The sequence below is a fragment of the Balaenoptera musculus genome, chromosome 16, assembly GCF_009873245.2.
Source record: "Balaenoptera musculus isolate JJ_BM4_2016_0621 chromosome 16, mBalMus1.pri.v3, whole genome shotgun sequence".
Taxonomy (NCBI): Eukaryota; Metazoa; Chordata; class Mammalia; order Artiodactyla; family Balaenopteridae; genus Balaenoptera; species Balaenoptera musculus.
Window position 1 is genome coordinate 15,927,002 of NC_045800.1, and position 15,507 is coordinate 15,942,508.

Consider the following 15,507-nt stretch of genomic DNA (forward strand, 5'->3'; position numbering starts at 1 on the left):
GCTTTCATCTTCCCCATAGGCCTGCGGACGCTGGAGAGACCCAGGGGAAGGTGACCGTGCGTGTTTATTCACAGAGTGCGAGTGGGAGGGCCACTTCAGAAAGGGTTCAAAGTCTTGTTTCTGAAATTTACTACCACCTGAATTAAAAGCCTCATGTTGCTGTTTACCAACAGGTGACCTCGGGCACAGTGGTGTGCTAGTAAATGTGTCACAACCGTCTCTGGGAGTGGGCACAGGGCAAAGCCCTGATTTGTAGAGTTTGCCGATTTCCATGGTGTAAATACCCGCCCCGTGGCTGATTTCAGGCTCCTAAGGTGAAGTCTCTGAGCGCACAGTTGGGCAGAGCTGTGCGAGGCCAGCTCTCCGCAGCAGGCAGGAGCCCTACCAGCTCACCATTCTTGGGGGGAAGGTCCTTAACATTGCTAATGCTCAGTGAGGTCAATCTGAGGTTGATGGGATCAAGGGAGATACTATATTTGAACACCTTTTGTAAATTGTGAAGTACCATACGCATATTAACAATTGTCATTAGTTTGTCTTAAATGCTATTTTTAACTAGTTAGTAATTCCCAGTGTGTCCTGGGCAGTAAGTAGAAGCAGAGAAAAAAAAAAAAAAGAAAGGCAAAGACAGCTGGGAAGCTTCCTGTGCTGTTATCAGACTTCAGTGTGTACCTCACAGGGACACTACAATTAACATCTTGGTTTTTTGTTTTTTTTAAACTCCCCTCATGTGTCTGGATTTGGAATTAGCGGGGAGAAGGCAATGGTGGTGCCACCAGGCCTAAGTGAAACCCCATCCCAGGACCCAAGGCCTAAATGCTGTTAGACTGTGACCCTCTCTCTTGGTGGTCTGCCAGCAGGGTTCAGGCTGAAGCCACAGCCCAAGTGTTTGACTTGATCCATTTCTAAGTAGAATTGCTGGGGCAGGGACAATTTGAGATCCCTGGGTGACTTTCAAAGGCTGTATCACATTTCAGAAGGTATTTTTGTTACACTTTAGAAATTCCTGCTCATCAGGGTTAGTGACAGTCTCCCAACATTCACGTGACTCGGGCATCTGTGTGCCAGGCCGGTGCTGTGGGCGCTCGCCCACGAGGAGATGACCTCGTGTTGTCCCCACTTCAACCTGTGAGGCATTCTTAGCCCTTTTTTTTTTTTTTAATAAATTTATTTATTTATTTATTATTTATTTTTGGCTGTGTTTGGTCTTCGTTGCCGCGCATGGGCTTTTCTCTAGTTGCGGTGTGCGTGCTTCTCATTGTGGTGGCTTCTCTCGTTGTGGAGCACAGGCTTTAGGCACGCAGGCTTCAGTAGTTGCGGCACATGGGCTCAGTAGTTGTGGCTCACAGGCTCAGTAGTTGTGGCTCACGGGCTTAGCTGCTCTGCGGCATGTGGGATCTTCCTGGACCAGGAATCAAACCCGTGTCCCCTGCATTGGCAGGCGGATTCTTAACCACCGCGCCACCAGGGAAGTCCCTCTTAGCCCTTCTGTATGGTCTCGGGGAAGTGGAGGCTCGTGTCAGGAGAGGCAAGACTAGGAGTCAGGTCTCCTCCAGGGTCCTTTCGAGTTACTGTTCGGGAGGAGCGGTGTGGCTTTCTACCAATGACTGTCCTCCAAAGTTAAATGACTAAGTGCTGTCAGAGAAGGGCTAGGGGAGGCCAAAGAAAGGAGTGGTCTCAGTGAGTCATCTCAACCAAACGGTGTGTCAAGGGAGACACTCTTTTAGAAGCAGGAGGAGAAGACACCGAACTGATGGTAAATCCCTTTCTAAGATTAACCTTCATACCCAGAAGGCAGGTGTAGCACACACAGCAGGGCAAAAGCATCATATGATTTACACGGAGGAAATTTCCTGGCTGAAGTATTATAATCCTAGTACCTCTTTGCCTTGGGGGAATCAGATTAACTGGATTAAAGCCTGGGCTGTTGCTATAATCAGGATCCCAGCTGACCCATTGGTGACGGTGTCTTTTATGTTTGGAGGAATAGCAGAGACAGACTGCGTTGCCTCAGAAAAGGCAAATTAGGTATTGGGATCTGTTACAAGCAGAAAGCCACCAGTGGCAGGACGCTAGAACAGAGCCGTCCTACTGCCCGCCGGGAGTGTTTCTGCCACGGCGGCCGTGTGCTTTGTGCCAAGCGGTAATCCTGACCACAAGACTAACATGGTATGAGGAAATTAGGTCATGGAAGCCAATGCAAGGGAAGGGTCATTTTGGACAACTACTGACACGGTTAACAGTGGGTAGCTTCCCGTAACTACCACTTGCCACAGCAGGAAATGGACTTTTAGGTAAACTGCAAATTACACACTCTGTGCATTTATTTAAACTCCTGAGTTGCTCGATTCCTAGGCTCAATACTAGTACCATTCGAGCATAAAGAAAGGGAGGAGGAGGTGGAGAGAAGCGGTGGAAGCGCGGGAGAACACATCTCTGTGATGTGTGTTTACAATTAAATGGGAACTAATGGGGTAGAAGCATAGAAAGCTTTCTCAGTAGTGAAGCAGTCTCTCTGAAATGTAGACTCCCAGGATAATAGGATTCCTGTCTTTAGACAGAAACCAAACTTACCAGCAGAAAATCATTTTGTGATTGCAAATCCAGACCAGTCCTAACCAGACAGTTTTCCAACCCAGGCCTCTGCTCAGGGCGGAGGCTGGATGTATTCCCTTGCTCTATTACCCTTCCCCTGTAGGTGTTCTTTCCCCAAATATTGCCGCAGCCTGGAATAACTTCTTTTATATTTGAAGTGTTATTTCCCATCTGCTTATTTACTAGCAGGTGATACCTTTGGGATTATGATGCAGCTGGGCGTTCACTGCTTCTGAGCTGTGTAATCAGAATTTAGTACATTGCACTAGCTTGGTTTCCTTCTATGCTGCATAATACTTTCCTGTGGAAATCCCCTACCCAGTGCTTCTGAGTGTGGGCTTTGGAGTCAGACGACTTCCTAGTTGTGTAATCTTTTTTTTTTTTAACTTTTTATTTTATATTGGAGTATAGTTGATTAACAATGTTGTGATAGTTTCAGGTGTACAGCAAAGTGATTCAGTTATATATATACATGTATCTGTTCTTTTTCAAATTCTTTTCCCATTTGTTACATAATATTGAGCAGAGTTCCCTGTGTTATATGGTAGGTCCTTGTTGGTTATCCATTTTAAATATAGCAGTGTGTACATGTCAATCCCAAACTCTCTAACTATCCCTTCCCCCCACCCTTCCCACCTGATAACCATAAGTTCATTCTCTAAGTCTGTGAGTCTGTTTCTGTTTCGTAAATAAGTCTTGAACAAGGTATTTGACTCCTAGCCTTGGTGTCTTCCTCTGCACAACAGGAATAATAAAACAGCACCCCCGAAAGGCAGTTGTGATGATTATCTGTGATTGCGAGTGTATCAGTTAACACAGGGCCTAGAACATAGTAAGTGTTCAATAAATTGTACTTGTTACAATAATAGAATGGTGTTACAGAGTTACATACTGAGATGTCATAAGTTCAAGAATCTGTAGCTTCATATGGGAGATGCTCCAATAGTGGTATTGGCTGGTAACTGTATTTTCCCTGATCCAAAAATTGAACTGAGAAGTACAGAGAGAACAACTCAGATTATTTGAAATCAAAAGTATCCCAGAAACCTGGAGGAATTGACCATTGAGCTTGCAATTCTGTACGGTCAGGATTGATGCGCTGTGAAACAAAAGCAAAATAAACACAAAACAGGAGAAAATTAAGTGCTGGGTGACAGTGCAGGTATTTAGTGCTTTAGGACTTGGAGGAGAATGAAATATTTTATTAATATAAGCTACAGTGAGAGCTTCAGAGAAGCTTCAGATGACTGACCAGGCAGTGGTCAGGAGGCCTCACTAAAGGGAGCTTTGTATATTTATATGAATGGACAGCAGAGGATTTTAGTGTCTATCTTTGGGGTTGGCCTGCCAGAGTTCAAAACCACTCAGTACAGTGAGAAATACTCAGCAATGTAGTTTCTTCTTAAATATCTAAATAGCTATTGTGGGTCATGTTATTGAAGATCTCTGAAATGAGACCAAGAACTTTAGACTTGATGGATTGGGACTGAGAGAGATAATGGAAGTTATTTTGTTTTTATTTTAATAGACTTTATTTTTTAGAGCAGTCTTAGATTTAAAGAAAATTCAAGAAGATAGTACAGAGAGTTTCCGTATACTAGTTTTCCATATGAGTAGCATCTTACATTAATATAATTCTTTTGTTATAGTTAATGAACCAAAACTGACACATTGTTAACTTAAGTCTATACTTTGTGTGTATTTTCTTGGTTTTATCTGATGTCTTTTTTCTGTTCTGGGATCCCATCCAGGATACCACACTACATTTAGTCATCATATCATTTTAGGCTCCTCTTGGCTGTGACAATATGACTTTCCTCCTTGTTTTTGATGATCTTGATGATTTTGAAGAGTACTGGTCTGGCACTTTGGGGATTTTCTCATGATTAGACTAGGATTATGAGGTTTGGGGGGAAGGAAGGTCACAGGGGCAAAGTACTAGTTTTCATCACATCATATCAAAGGTACATACTATCAACACGACCTGTTGATGTTGACCTTGAGCACCTGGGTGAGGTAGTGCTTGTCAGATCTGTCCACTGTAAAGTTTCTCTCCCACTCCCCCTTCCATACTGTCCCCTCTGGAAGGAGGTCACCAAGCACAGCCCAAACTTAAGGAGTGGGGAGTGATGCCCCACTCCTTTGAGTTGCCTATTCTTCTCACGTCACATTGAAGAAGAAAGAGCCAGGGAGCAGGGAACTCTCAGCAATCTGAGAAAAAGGGGTTGGAGACTGGATGCATGTGGTGAGAGAAGGGATGACTAAGGGATGTGAGAGTGGACAGAATTTCGTGGGAGATGAAAGAGAGGGTAGGATCAGGATGACTGCAAGGCTCCAAGCGTCAGTGATTAGGGGATCGTTTGGGTGTAAAGAGCACTGCATTGGGGGCTTCCCTGGTGGCGCAGTGGTTGAGAATCCGCCTGCCAATGCAGGGGACACGGGTTCGAGCCCTGGTCCGGGAAGATCCCACATGCCGCGGAGCAACTAAGCCCGTGCACTACAACTACTGAGCCTGCGTATCTGGAGCCTGTGCTCCGCAACGGGAGAGGCCGCGATAGTGAGAGGCCCGCGCACCGCGATGAAGAGTGGCCCCCGCTTGCCGCAACTGGAGAAAGCCCTCGCCATTGGTTTATTGCCAACTCTCTATTTCATGGCTGTGTCACCTTGGGTTTGTCACTTTGTTCCTCTGAGTCTCAGTTTGCCCATCTGTAAAACGTGCTTGACAGTTTCTGCTCTTCCTACCTTGTTGGGCTCTCATGAGAGTAACATGAGATAATGCAGATGGAAGGGCTTTGAAAGCCATCAAGCCTGTGTGGTTTCAAAGGCTGGTGAAGGGAGTGACGGTGCTAATGACAAGGAAGAGTACTTGGGAGGAGGATTTCTTACCTGGGAGATTCTGAATAATTCAGATAACCCGGGGCAAGTTATAACTCATACTGAGGATGGTGTCATAGGCTTGTGATAGTCACCTGCTAAGGAGATTTTTATTTCAAATACGCTTTCTCAGATATTCTGATTCTGCTGGTCTAGTTCCATGGTCTGTCCCCCAGAAGGAAAGAACTTGGGTAAGACGAGGCTGGTTCTGGAATATTAGGAGGGGCTCCACCTAATCTTTTCAGCTTTCCTCTTACAGCCTTTAATGTCCTCTGCTTGGGGGCACTGAAGGTAACAGGTTTCCTTAATGATCTCAAACCACCCCACCCCCCCCCACACACACACACAGTCTCATCGCCTGCGATCTCTAATAGGCATTTCCAAAGTAACACATCCAAAATGGAACTTTGGTTCTGTTCTATGCTGGAGTCTCAGGGATGAGGCTCACCTGCTTTGCTTGACTGTGAAAGGCAGTGTGAAACTCCTCGGTTAGCCTTGCAATAGCCTGTTTTAACTGAGTCTCCAGAATCCCTCCAAACTGGATATTATGCAGTGGATGAATCCCTTTACCTTTTCAGGCCAATAAATTCTTGGCTCTTCATATACATTTCCTCGCTATTCAGGAGATATGCAACCATGCTTTTGGTTTCTCATCGTATTATTCTTATTTTAGCAACAAACTGATGAGCCATGGAAGATTTTAACCATGTCTGCCCAAATTCCGGGGTAAATCACTGACTACTTGGTACAGCAGAAGAAATTTGGGAAGCCCGAGTGCTGAGTGTACCTCTGCCAATAATTTGCTGCTGACTTTGGGCACAAGGAATGTAAGCTCTCTGCTCATTTTCCCTATCAGTAGAATACAGAGGGACCACCCAGGCTCTGAAGGATGGAGCAATCAAGTAAAAATTAGCAACAGAGCTAGTTGGCAAATAAGAGGAGTACAGAATTAATGTCATTTTTTATGTTGCAAGTGGCTCCGCATATTTCAAAAATGTAGGCTTGAGCCAAAGAATATACATTTGGTATTAACCAAACTGCCACAGGAAGTTATGTAAAAGAGACCTCTTTACTGATCTTTAAAAAGCGGAGAGATTCTTTTGTCTATACTGATTTGAGTTGGGATGAAATAAATACTGAGTCTCTTTTGGTCTTTGGATTCTGTCCTCTAACAAGCAGAGCCCATTTCTTCACAAGTAGGTGGCTCTGATAAGTGTCTGCCTAGGCTGATGTATGATGGAAAGGCAAGTAAACGTGATGTAGTCTCTGCTCATCTCTGGGTGAAAATAGAGGTCATCTCTGGGCATGGAGGGTTTCGCAGTGTAATATATATTTCCAGAGGGAAATGCTTGCAAAATGCAGATGCTGATCCCAATTCTGACCTTCGTGACTGGTGCCAGCATGTGCATTGGCACCTGCGTTGAGGCAAAGGGAAGAGCCAAGAAGTGAAATGATATTTTCCTTCCCTCATCATTACTCAGCATAGCTGGCTTGCTTAGCTATAAAAAATTCAAGTGTCAAGAGAAACTGCAGTGCAATTTCTCATCCAAAAATGCATTCTCCCTCACAGTCAAGAGATCCACTGTGTTCTAATGTTGCTTCTGAGTTGGATGGTCTTGTGGGTTACTTTTTTTCACTATAACTCTTCTCTGTAACTTGCTTAACAATATTGTCTGAATTCTAAGGGAACAGTAGTTCTTAAACTGTAGTATGCATAAGAATCACCTGAGGAGCTTAGGAAAATAATAGGTCCCCGACTCACACCCTTAGTTCAGTGGGCTGAGGAATCTGCATATTTAATACATGGCACAGGGAGTTCTGATATAGGGCATCAGCAGAGCCACCTTGAGGGTTACCATCTGGGTGCCATGCTCAGCTAGCAATATATTACTGTACACAGTGTATAAGCCTTTATAAACCAAGTCCTAGTTGCTGCTTTTAGAACAGCCTTTGAGCCTGGCTAAATAAATTATTGCCTGACTTAACAACAATCATCGCTGGACTTATAATAACTTCTGATTTCTAAATTTCTGATTTAGACAAGAGGAGCATGAGCTTGGGAGTCAGAAAGCCCTGGGTGTAGATCTTTGAGCCTGCACTTACTGTTACTTGAGCAGGCTGCTCAGCTTCTCTGAGGCTTGATTTCCTCATCTGTCAAGTGGGAACAGTATTGCCCACCTCACTGAGGAAGGGGTGGTGAGGATGAAATAAAATGACTTATATGTAAGCACCTAGCACCATGCCTGGCACTTAGCAGACAGATGCTCAGTAAATATTATTTTCCTCCATTCTTATAGGAAGCAGGAAGTTGAAACCAACAAACGAAAAACCTTACATAAAGCAGATATTGTTAAGGGAGACTTTTTTTTTTAATGCCCAGGTGAATAGATTTTTGGCCTTGTTACACATCATTTTAAAAGTCAGTGGTTGTTTAGAGATCTTGGAAGGAAGCCCCTTCTTAATTGCTTTAGATAGTACTGACTTCTGTTGTGAACACAGGTTTCCAAGAGAGATCCCAGCAGGCAGATAAGGAAACGCAGGGGTATCACGATGTTCATACCTTTGCCGAACACTTTGGGGTCCAGTGCAGAGATTTCAGGTCAGGAGTTTAACCCGAAACTACACCTGCTCCTGGTCTAAATCTCACAAGGAGAACCTTGTTTCTGAGAATTTAACTAGTAATGGATTAATTGGACTGTCTTATTCAAACTCTTTCCAGGAGAAATGAGAACATTACAGTGGTCTGAGGGAAACAATGCACTATTATACTCGTGGTATACAGAGAGCTCCTTGCTGTGAGGTGCTTTCTAAATTCAGTTTCAGCAATACCTGCCCACACCCCCCTCCCCCGGTCCAACCTGGTTTTACCGTTTGAAAAAAGAAATCATCTTTGTTCTTTGTGTTGGTTGATTAATTTTAGGTTCACTGTTCTTATCCCATATCACGCTCATGCAGGTACTTATGTAATACATTTCTGTATATCACACGGTTCCTCCTTCTGAGGACCCAAATCAGGAAAGGAATTTAATAGCAAAAAACGCCTTGCTGCATTCTCTGGCTGGACAAGCTGCAGGTTCAATGAAGATCCTTGGGTAGCGTCAAGTCACAGGTGTCCTCTTGCTGCCTACTCTCTTGGTCCTTTGTAAGAGGAGCCTGTAATCCTATTCCTGGGGCACGGCAGTCACAATAACTTCTCTTCTCTGAAGGCCACACTCTGGAAACTGAGAGAATAATCCCTGTAAGCCCCATCATATGATTTTAGAGCCTGGAAAGATCTTCGAAATCCGCTGATCCAATTCCCTTTGTTTTACAGGAGAGGAAACTGAAGTTCAGAGAAATCCACGTAGTTACTAATTTATTTATTTATTTATTTTATTGATTGATTGATTGATTTTTGGCTGTGTTGGGTCTTCGTTGCTGTGCGAGGGCTTTCTCTAGTTGCGGCAAGTGGGGGCCACTCTTCATCGCGGTGCGCGGGCCTCTCACTGTCGCGGCCTCTCTTGTTGCGGAGCACAGGCTCCAGATGCGCAGGCTCAGTAGTTGTGGCTCACGGGCCTAGTTGCTCCGTGGCATGTGGGATCCTCCCAGACCAGGGCTCGAACCCGTGTCCCCTGCATTGACAGGCAGATTCTCAACCGCTGCACCACCAGGGAAGCCCCTAATTTATTTTTTTAAAGGACTGCCTGCAGTGTGTGTATCAGGAGCTGTGCACACAATAGGAGGCTCGTAATAGACATCCAACGGGTTGAGTTGCCAAACGAGGATCAGGAATGACTCTCTGGAGACGAGGAACTAGCCAGTGCCTGCTAACTAAGAAGGAAATAAATGTTAACTGAGCCCCTTTGGTGCACGAGTGTTCTGCTGTGTTCAGAGGAGCTGGGGAAAGAAGGAGGAGTAAAAACGGGGAGAAACAAAATATGAACTTTAATAAACGGTCCTCATTGTCAAGGAACTTACAGTCTGCAGTGAACTCCTGGCTGGAAGCCACTTTCTAAATCAAGATAAGGACCTACCGCACAATATTGAACCAAATAAGATCATATACTTAATGACCCAATTACATAGTCCTGGAGAAGTTTGGGAGGAAGAGACAAGACTTCTGGCTGCCAGAGGAACAAGCCCAGTGTTTTCCCCACCAGACCGTTAAAGCCACAACTCTCTTATTGATCTGTGTGTCCCCGTAATTATGACATGGGGGCAGAGGCTCCACTGGTGCTTATTGAATCAATATGTGGCTCATTTGATACTAAAATTATGGGTATATTTATGCATGCCCACAATGACTCCTTTTGTAGGAATGCTTTCTACTCACATGGATCTTTTGTTGTTTTTCTTTCAGTGGCCCACCCTCAGGACCCTCACCACCCGTCAGAGAAGCCTGTCATTCACTGCCATAAATGTGGGGAGCCGTGCAAGGGTGAAGTGCTTCGGGTCCAGACCAAACATTTCCACATCAAATGTTTCACCTGCAAAGGTACGGAGCCTCCAGCTTCCTGGCTGTGTGCCATGTCCTTGCCTTGGAGGCTGCCCCATCCCATTAACTCCACACCAGTTCACCAGATGATAAATGAATGTGCTCCCAGACCCTGGAATTGCTCACCTTCCCTAATTTGGGAATGGATTAAACTTAAGGGGGAGACTGAGCTCCCCCCGCCCCCAAGACCAGCAGTACACTGTCTTTGGGTGTTCACTGAGGTTCCTGATCCTAGGAGGGGAGACTAATTGTGGAAGAGCAATGAAAATGGAGTTTTGTGTTTTGTTTTGTTTTTCTTTTTCTTTTTGGCTGTGCTATGCGGCATATGGGGTCTTAGTTCCCCAACCAGGGATCAAACCCGTGACCCCTGCCATGGAAGCATGGAGTCTTAACCACTGGACTGCCAGGGAAGTCCCAAGTTTATATTTCTTTTTAAAAAAATTTAAAAAAATTTTTTTATTTTATTGAAGTATAGTTGATTTACAATGTTGTGTTAGTTTCTAGTGTACAGCAAAGTGATTCAGTTATACATATATTTACATATTCTTTTTCATATTCTTTTCCATTCTGGTTTGTCACAGGCTGTTGAATGTGGTTCCCTGTGCTATACTGTAGGACCTTGCTGTTTATCTGTACTTTATATTTCTTTTTCCCTGAGATGAGGGACTCCTACTTCAAAGTAACCATGTCCCAAAGCCATTTTTTAAAGGAGGACTGGAAAACTTTAAGATTGGGGTGCTAAGTCACTGGCTTCTGTGCGTGTGTGTGCGTGTGTGTGTGTGTTGAGAAGTGAGAATTAAGCAAGAACACTTGGAAGGCCTCCAAGCAGGAAAATACTTCCCACTTAAGAAGTGACCCCTTTGTGGTTGATTTCCATTAACAAGCCCCCCTTTTTGGGTGTGCAGCTCTTGGCATCTATGTATGAAATGTGCTGTCCTGTTATTCTGGAGCCAGGGCCTGGCCAAGTGGCCAAGGAAGAAGAGAGTAGTTTCTGTGTGTTTATTTGAGAAATATGTTACTTGAGCTAAGGGCATGTCTGGATAGCTCAGGCTGGGGTTCAGTGATGTTGGAAGAGGTGGAGGAGGGGCAAGACTCTGGGCCTGCCCTGTAGCTTTACTCTGAGCTCTGCACATGGTACCCACCCTCATTCCTGGAAACCATGTTTCATTTTGAGCCTCTTAGGCTACAAAAGGTCAGCATTGCCATCTTAACCAGCTGTCCCCGGGGTCTCTCAAGTAGGCTCCAGGCTGCCTAGAGACCCTCAAATACATGATCAAAGGCGGTGGGCAAAAGCTTTTCTGGAGTCCACAGCTGTTTCTTTCACTGAGTGTAACCTTTTCAGGAAAAAGAGTACTAGCATATAGCTCGGGTAAAAAGGTGGAGGGGAAGGAAGGGCATGAGTTTAGCTCCCATTCAGCGTGACAGAGATGACTAAGGCTATAATGCGCATCATAGAGAGAGAGAGTCTTTTATCCTCCTGGAAATCCCTATGAGCAAGTACGATGAATCCCCAGTTTTCAGACGACCCAAGTTGGTTATCAGGAAACATCAAGGTCACACCCAGGGAACTGACTGTGTCCACACTCTGTGTGCCTCAAGTCCTGCCACTGCCGCTAAAGCAGCTCTGTGGTCTCAGGCAAGTGACCTCTCTGTGGCTCTGTGTCCTTATCTGTAAAAGAAAGAGACTAGACCACGTGATATTTAAATCACCCCAGGTCTGAAGTTTGCCAGTTTTATATACACATAACCATATTTCTATATAATACAGAACCCAGAGGTACTGAATTAGAGCCTTTTAGGTAGCATGTCAGAAAAAAATATAGCTTCTCCTTACATCCAGATTGGCTAACTTGGAGTCAGGCATTATATTTTGTTTTATTTTTTGCTCATAGATTTCCTGAGACATGGCTTAAGGAATAGATTTGGTATGAAATAAACAGAAAAAAGTAAACAAGGGCAGCCCTGTATGTAGTTTATATTTCTAGTTGAAAGTACAAAGTCTTAGTCTCCGGGTAGTCACTGTTCAACACATCAAGATATTAGAAGACACATTCGTTTATCCCCCGGGAGGTAGAAGTTTGCATGCTTTTCTTCTAGTTTAAATCGAGGGACTGAATGTAAGTTATTTATGTTGGAAAGTTGTACCATATGTACTTTGTTTCATGCTATCAATGTGTTCCTGAAAAGTTGAATTCTTTTATAAATTACATCATATTTTGAGAACACGTCATTCATAGGAATTATTTTTAGTTTAAACAAAACTTTACTAAAATAAATGTCATTGGTTCTTGTAAATTTGTATTTTCCCATACTTTATCTGTCAAGTCTACTGTCTTATGTCTCCAGCTTACTGGGGTCACCCCTTTTTTTACTATCCAAAGAAAGTGTTTAAGCTCCCCATGTCTTATACTCTAGCAAGTTTATGCCTTTTCCCCAAGATTCTAGAGTAGTGTTGTCCAGTAGAAACATGATGCAAGCCACATACATGATTCTGAATTTTCTAATAGCTATATTAAAAAGGTATAATGGGACAGGTGCAGTTAACTTTCATAATACATTTTTTATTTGTCCTTACAGACCCAAAATAGTATAATTTCAACAAGTAATTAAAATAAAAATTATTGAGATATTTGACATTCTTTTTTTTTCATACTAGTTTACAGTGCATCTCAATTTGGACTAGTCAGTCACATTTCAACTGTTCAATAGCCACAGGTAGTCAGTAGCTATAGTATTGGACAACACAGTTCTAGAGATTCCTCGAGGTTTACATTCTTGTGGTCCCCTCTTGCTCTAAATTCTTGCCACTCCCAAATTCTTGGTCTCCCCTTTATGAGTGCTGTGCCTTTAGCATGGCTTCACCCCATACTGAACACCATTTCTCTTCGTCCTTTTCCCAAAGTACCACTTCACAAAGCAGCTGTTTTCAGCAGAGTTTACTGAATGTCTGGGATAATGGAGGGAGTTATAGCACAGAATAGACAACTGCCTAGCATTCTCAGGCTTTCTCTTTCCTTCCTTCCTTCCTTCCTCACTCCCTCCCTCCCTCGCCCCTTTCTTTCTTTCTTTCCTTCCTTCCTTCTTTCTATTAACTAGAAAAGTCTATTAATAGACTTTACTTTTTAGAGCAATTTTACATTTACAGGAAAATTGAGCAGAAAGTACAGATGAGGGCCATTTCTCATACTTATTCAGAACCTCATCTGCTACCATCTTGGTAGGGCGTCCTCTCTCTACAAAGACCCTTCTCCCCTCCATCCCAGGGACCCCAACTTCCTTCTCCCTCATTGTCAGCTCAGGAGTCTAAATTACCTTAGGGTCTCTACGTTTTATAAGCTCATTAGGAGTGTTTCCCAGAGGAAACAGAAATCTTCTCCTTGAAGAATGCTGTCTTCCTCCTAACCCAAGTGGCCCAGACTGCAGCTAAGTCTTAAAACAACAGTTTTGTTTTCTTTCTGTTACATATAAAGCAGAGGTGTCATTTTTACACAAATAACAAGTGTTGGCGAGGATGTGGAGAAAAGGGAACCCTCGTGCAGTGTTGGTGGGAATGTAAATTGGTGTAGCCACTATGGAGAACAGTATGGAGATTCCTCAAAAAATTAAATATAGAACTACCATATGATTAAACTACTCCACTTCTGGGTATTTATCCAAAAAAATATGAAGACACTAATTCAAAATGATATATGCACCCCTATGTTCATTGCAGTATTATTTACAATAGCCAAGATATGGAAGCAACCTAAGTGCCCATCAGTAGATGACTGGATAAAGAAGATGTGATATACAATGGATATTACCCAGTCACAGAAAAAGAATAAAATCTTGCCATCTGCAAAAGAATAAATGAATGGATCTAGAGGGTATTATGCTAAGTGAAATAAGTCAGACAGCAACAAATACTGTATGATTTCACTTATATGTGTCATCTAAAAAACAGAACAAATGAACAACCATAACAAAACAGAAACAAGAGTCATAGATACAGAGAACAAACAGGTGGATGCCAGAGGGGAGGAGGAAGATGTGGGAGAGAAATAGGTGAGGGAGATTAAGAGGTACAAACTTCCAGCTGCAAAATAAATGAACCACTGGTATGAGATGTACAGCGTGGGGACTACAGTCAATATTTATGTAATACCTTTGTGTGGTGGCAGATTGTAACTAGACTTGTCATGGTGATCATTTTGAAATGTACAGAAATGTTAAATCACTGTGCTGTGTACCAGGAACTAACATAGTATTGCAGGTCAATTATACTTCGAAAACAAACTCACAGAGAAACAGATCAGAACTGTGGTCACCAGAGGAGGAGGTGGGGGGAATTGGATGAAGGTGGTCAAAGGTACAAACTCCCAGTTATAAGATAAAAAAGTACTAGAGATGTAATGTACGATGTGATAAATATAATCAACACTGTTTTATGTTACATGTGAAAGTTAAGAGAGTAAAGCTTAAGTTTTCTTCAGAAGGAAAAAAAAATTTTTTTTCTATTTCTTTAATTCTGCATCTGTATGAGATGATGGATGGTCACTAAACTTACTGAGGTCATAATTTCATGATGTATGTGAGCCAAATCATTATGCTATGCATCTTCAACTTATACAGAGCTGTATGTCAGTTATGTCTCAATAAAACTGGAAGGAAAAACAAAATAGAGATGTCCTGTTCAGATTGTGAGCTAATGTCCCAGGATGGAGGATTTTGGGTGGAGAGCATTTGCTAAAACAAGCCTGGGCTTTTGGTCAAGACCTGGCTGAGTGCGGGAGGAGGAGCATTCAGGTTCTGACTGCGAGATGAGTCAGGATCTCTGGGTGATTCTCTCCCCTCCCTCCTACCAGCTCTCCTTCATACGTATACCGTGGTGCCAAAGCCTTGTAGTTCTTGAATGGGACCTGAGGGGACCTTCTGCAATTAGAAAGAAAGCCCTAAGATGCAAATACCCGTGGAAGTAAAAAGCAGAGATGAACTCTTTTACTAAGAATGGACTTTGAAAGAGGGGGGACAAAGAGGACACTGAACATCTTACATGAGAGCTAGACAAGTGCGAAGGTGGGAAAGGGTTGCAGTGGAGGAATTAGAGTTCATAACACAAACTTAAACCCATTAGCAGTCCACGACTTCATAGGTTTAGCTGTAACAGGGTCAGGATTGGTGAGCAGGAATTTTGTTGGTGAACCTATATCACTTCCTGAAATGTCTGATATCTTGGGATCTGATGGTCCAAGAGTTATGTATCCAATTAGTACATGTTAATGGAACACATACTCCATGCAAGATATTATGCTAAATGCTGAGAAAAGAAAGAGCACAGCACGTTTGTGTGCTGACACACATACATGTTTGTGTGTCAGAGAACTCATGGGTTATTTGAAGAGGTATATACATGAGCAACATGTATTATATTGAGTAATAAGTGCTGTGATGGAGAGAAATATAGGATGTGGACTGGGGGCAGGGAGATAGATGCAGAAGGGGGATAGAATGGTTGTCAGGTGGAAATAATGTAAGGTGGCACCAGGTGTGATAGGGACTCAGGGACAGATTTAAAAGACATTTAA

The 15,507-nt window shown here is 43.2% G+C and overlaps 1 protein-coding gene across 21 annotated transcripts in view; it reads left to right on the plus strand.

Moving 5' to 3' along the window:
• The window catches only part of ABLIM1 (actin binding LIM protein 1), a 328,315-nt gene that overhangs the window by 159,024 nt on the left and 153,784 nt on the right, over positions 1-15,507 (plus strand). For all 21 annotated transcript variants that reach the window (XM_036828267.1, XM_036828284.1, XM_036828271.1 and 18 more), the window contains exon 2: positions 9,809-9,943. In XM_036828267.1, the coding sequence (XP_036684162.1) occupies positions 9,809-9,943 (135 nt within the window). The remainder of the gene's footprint in view (positions 1-9,808; positions 9,944-15,507) is intronic.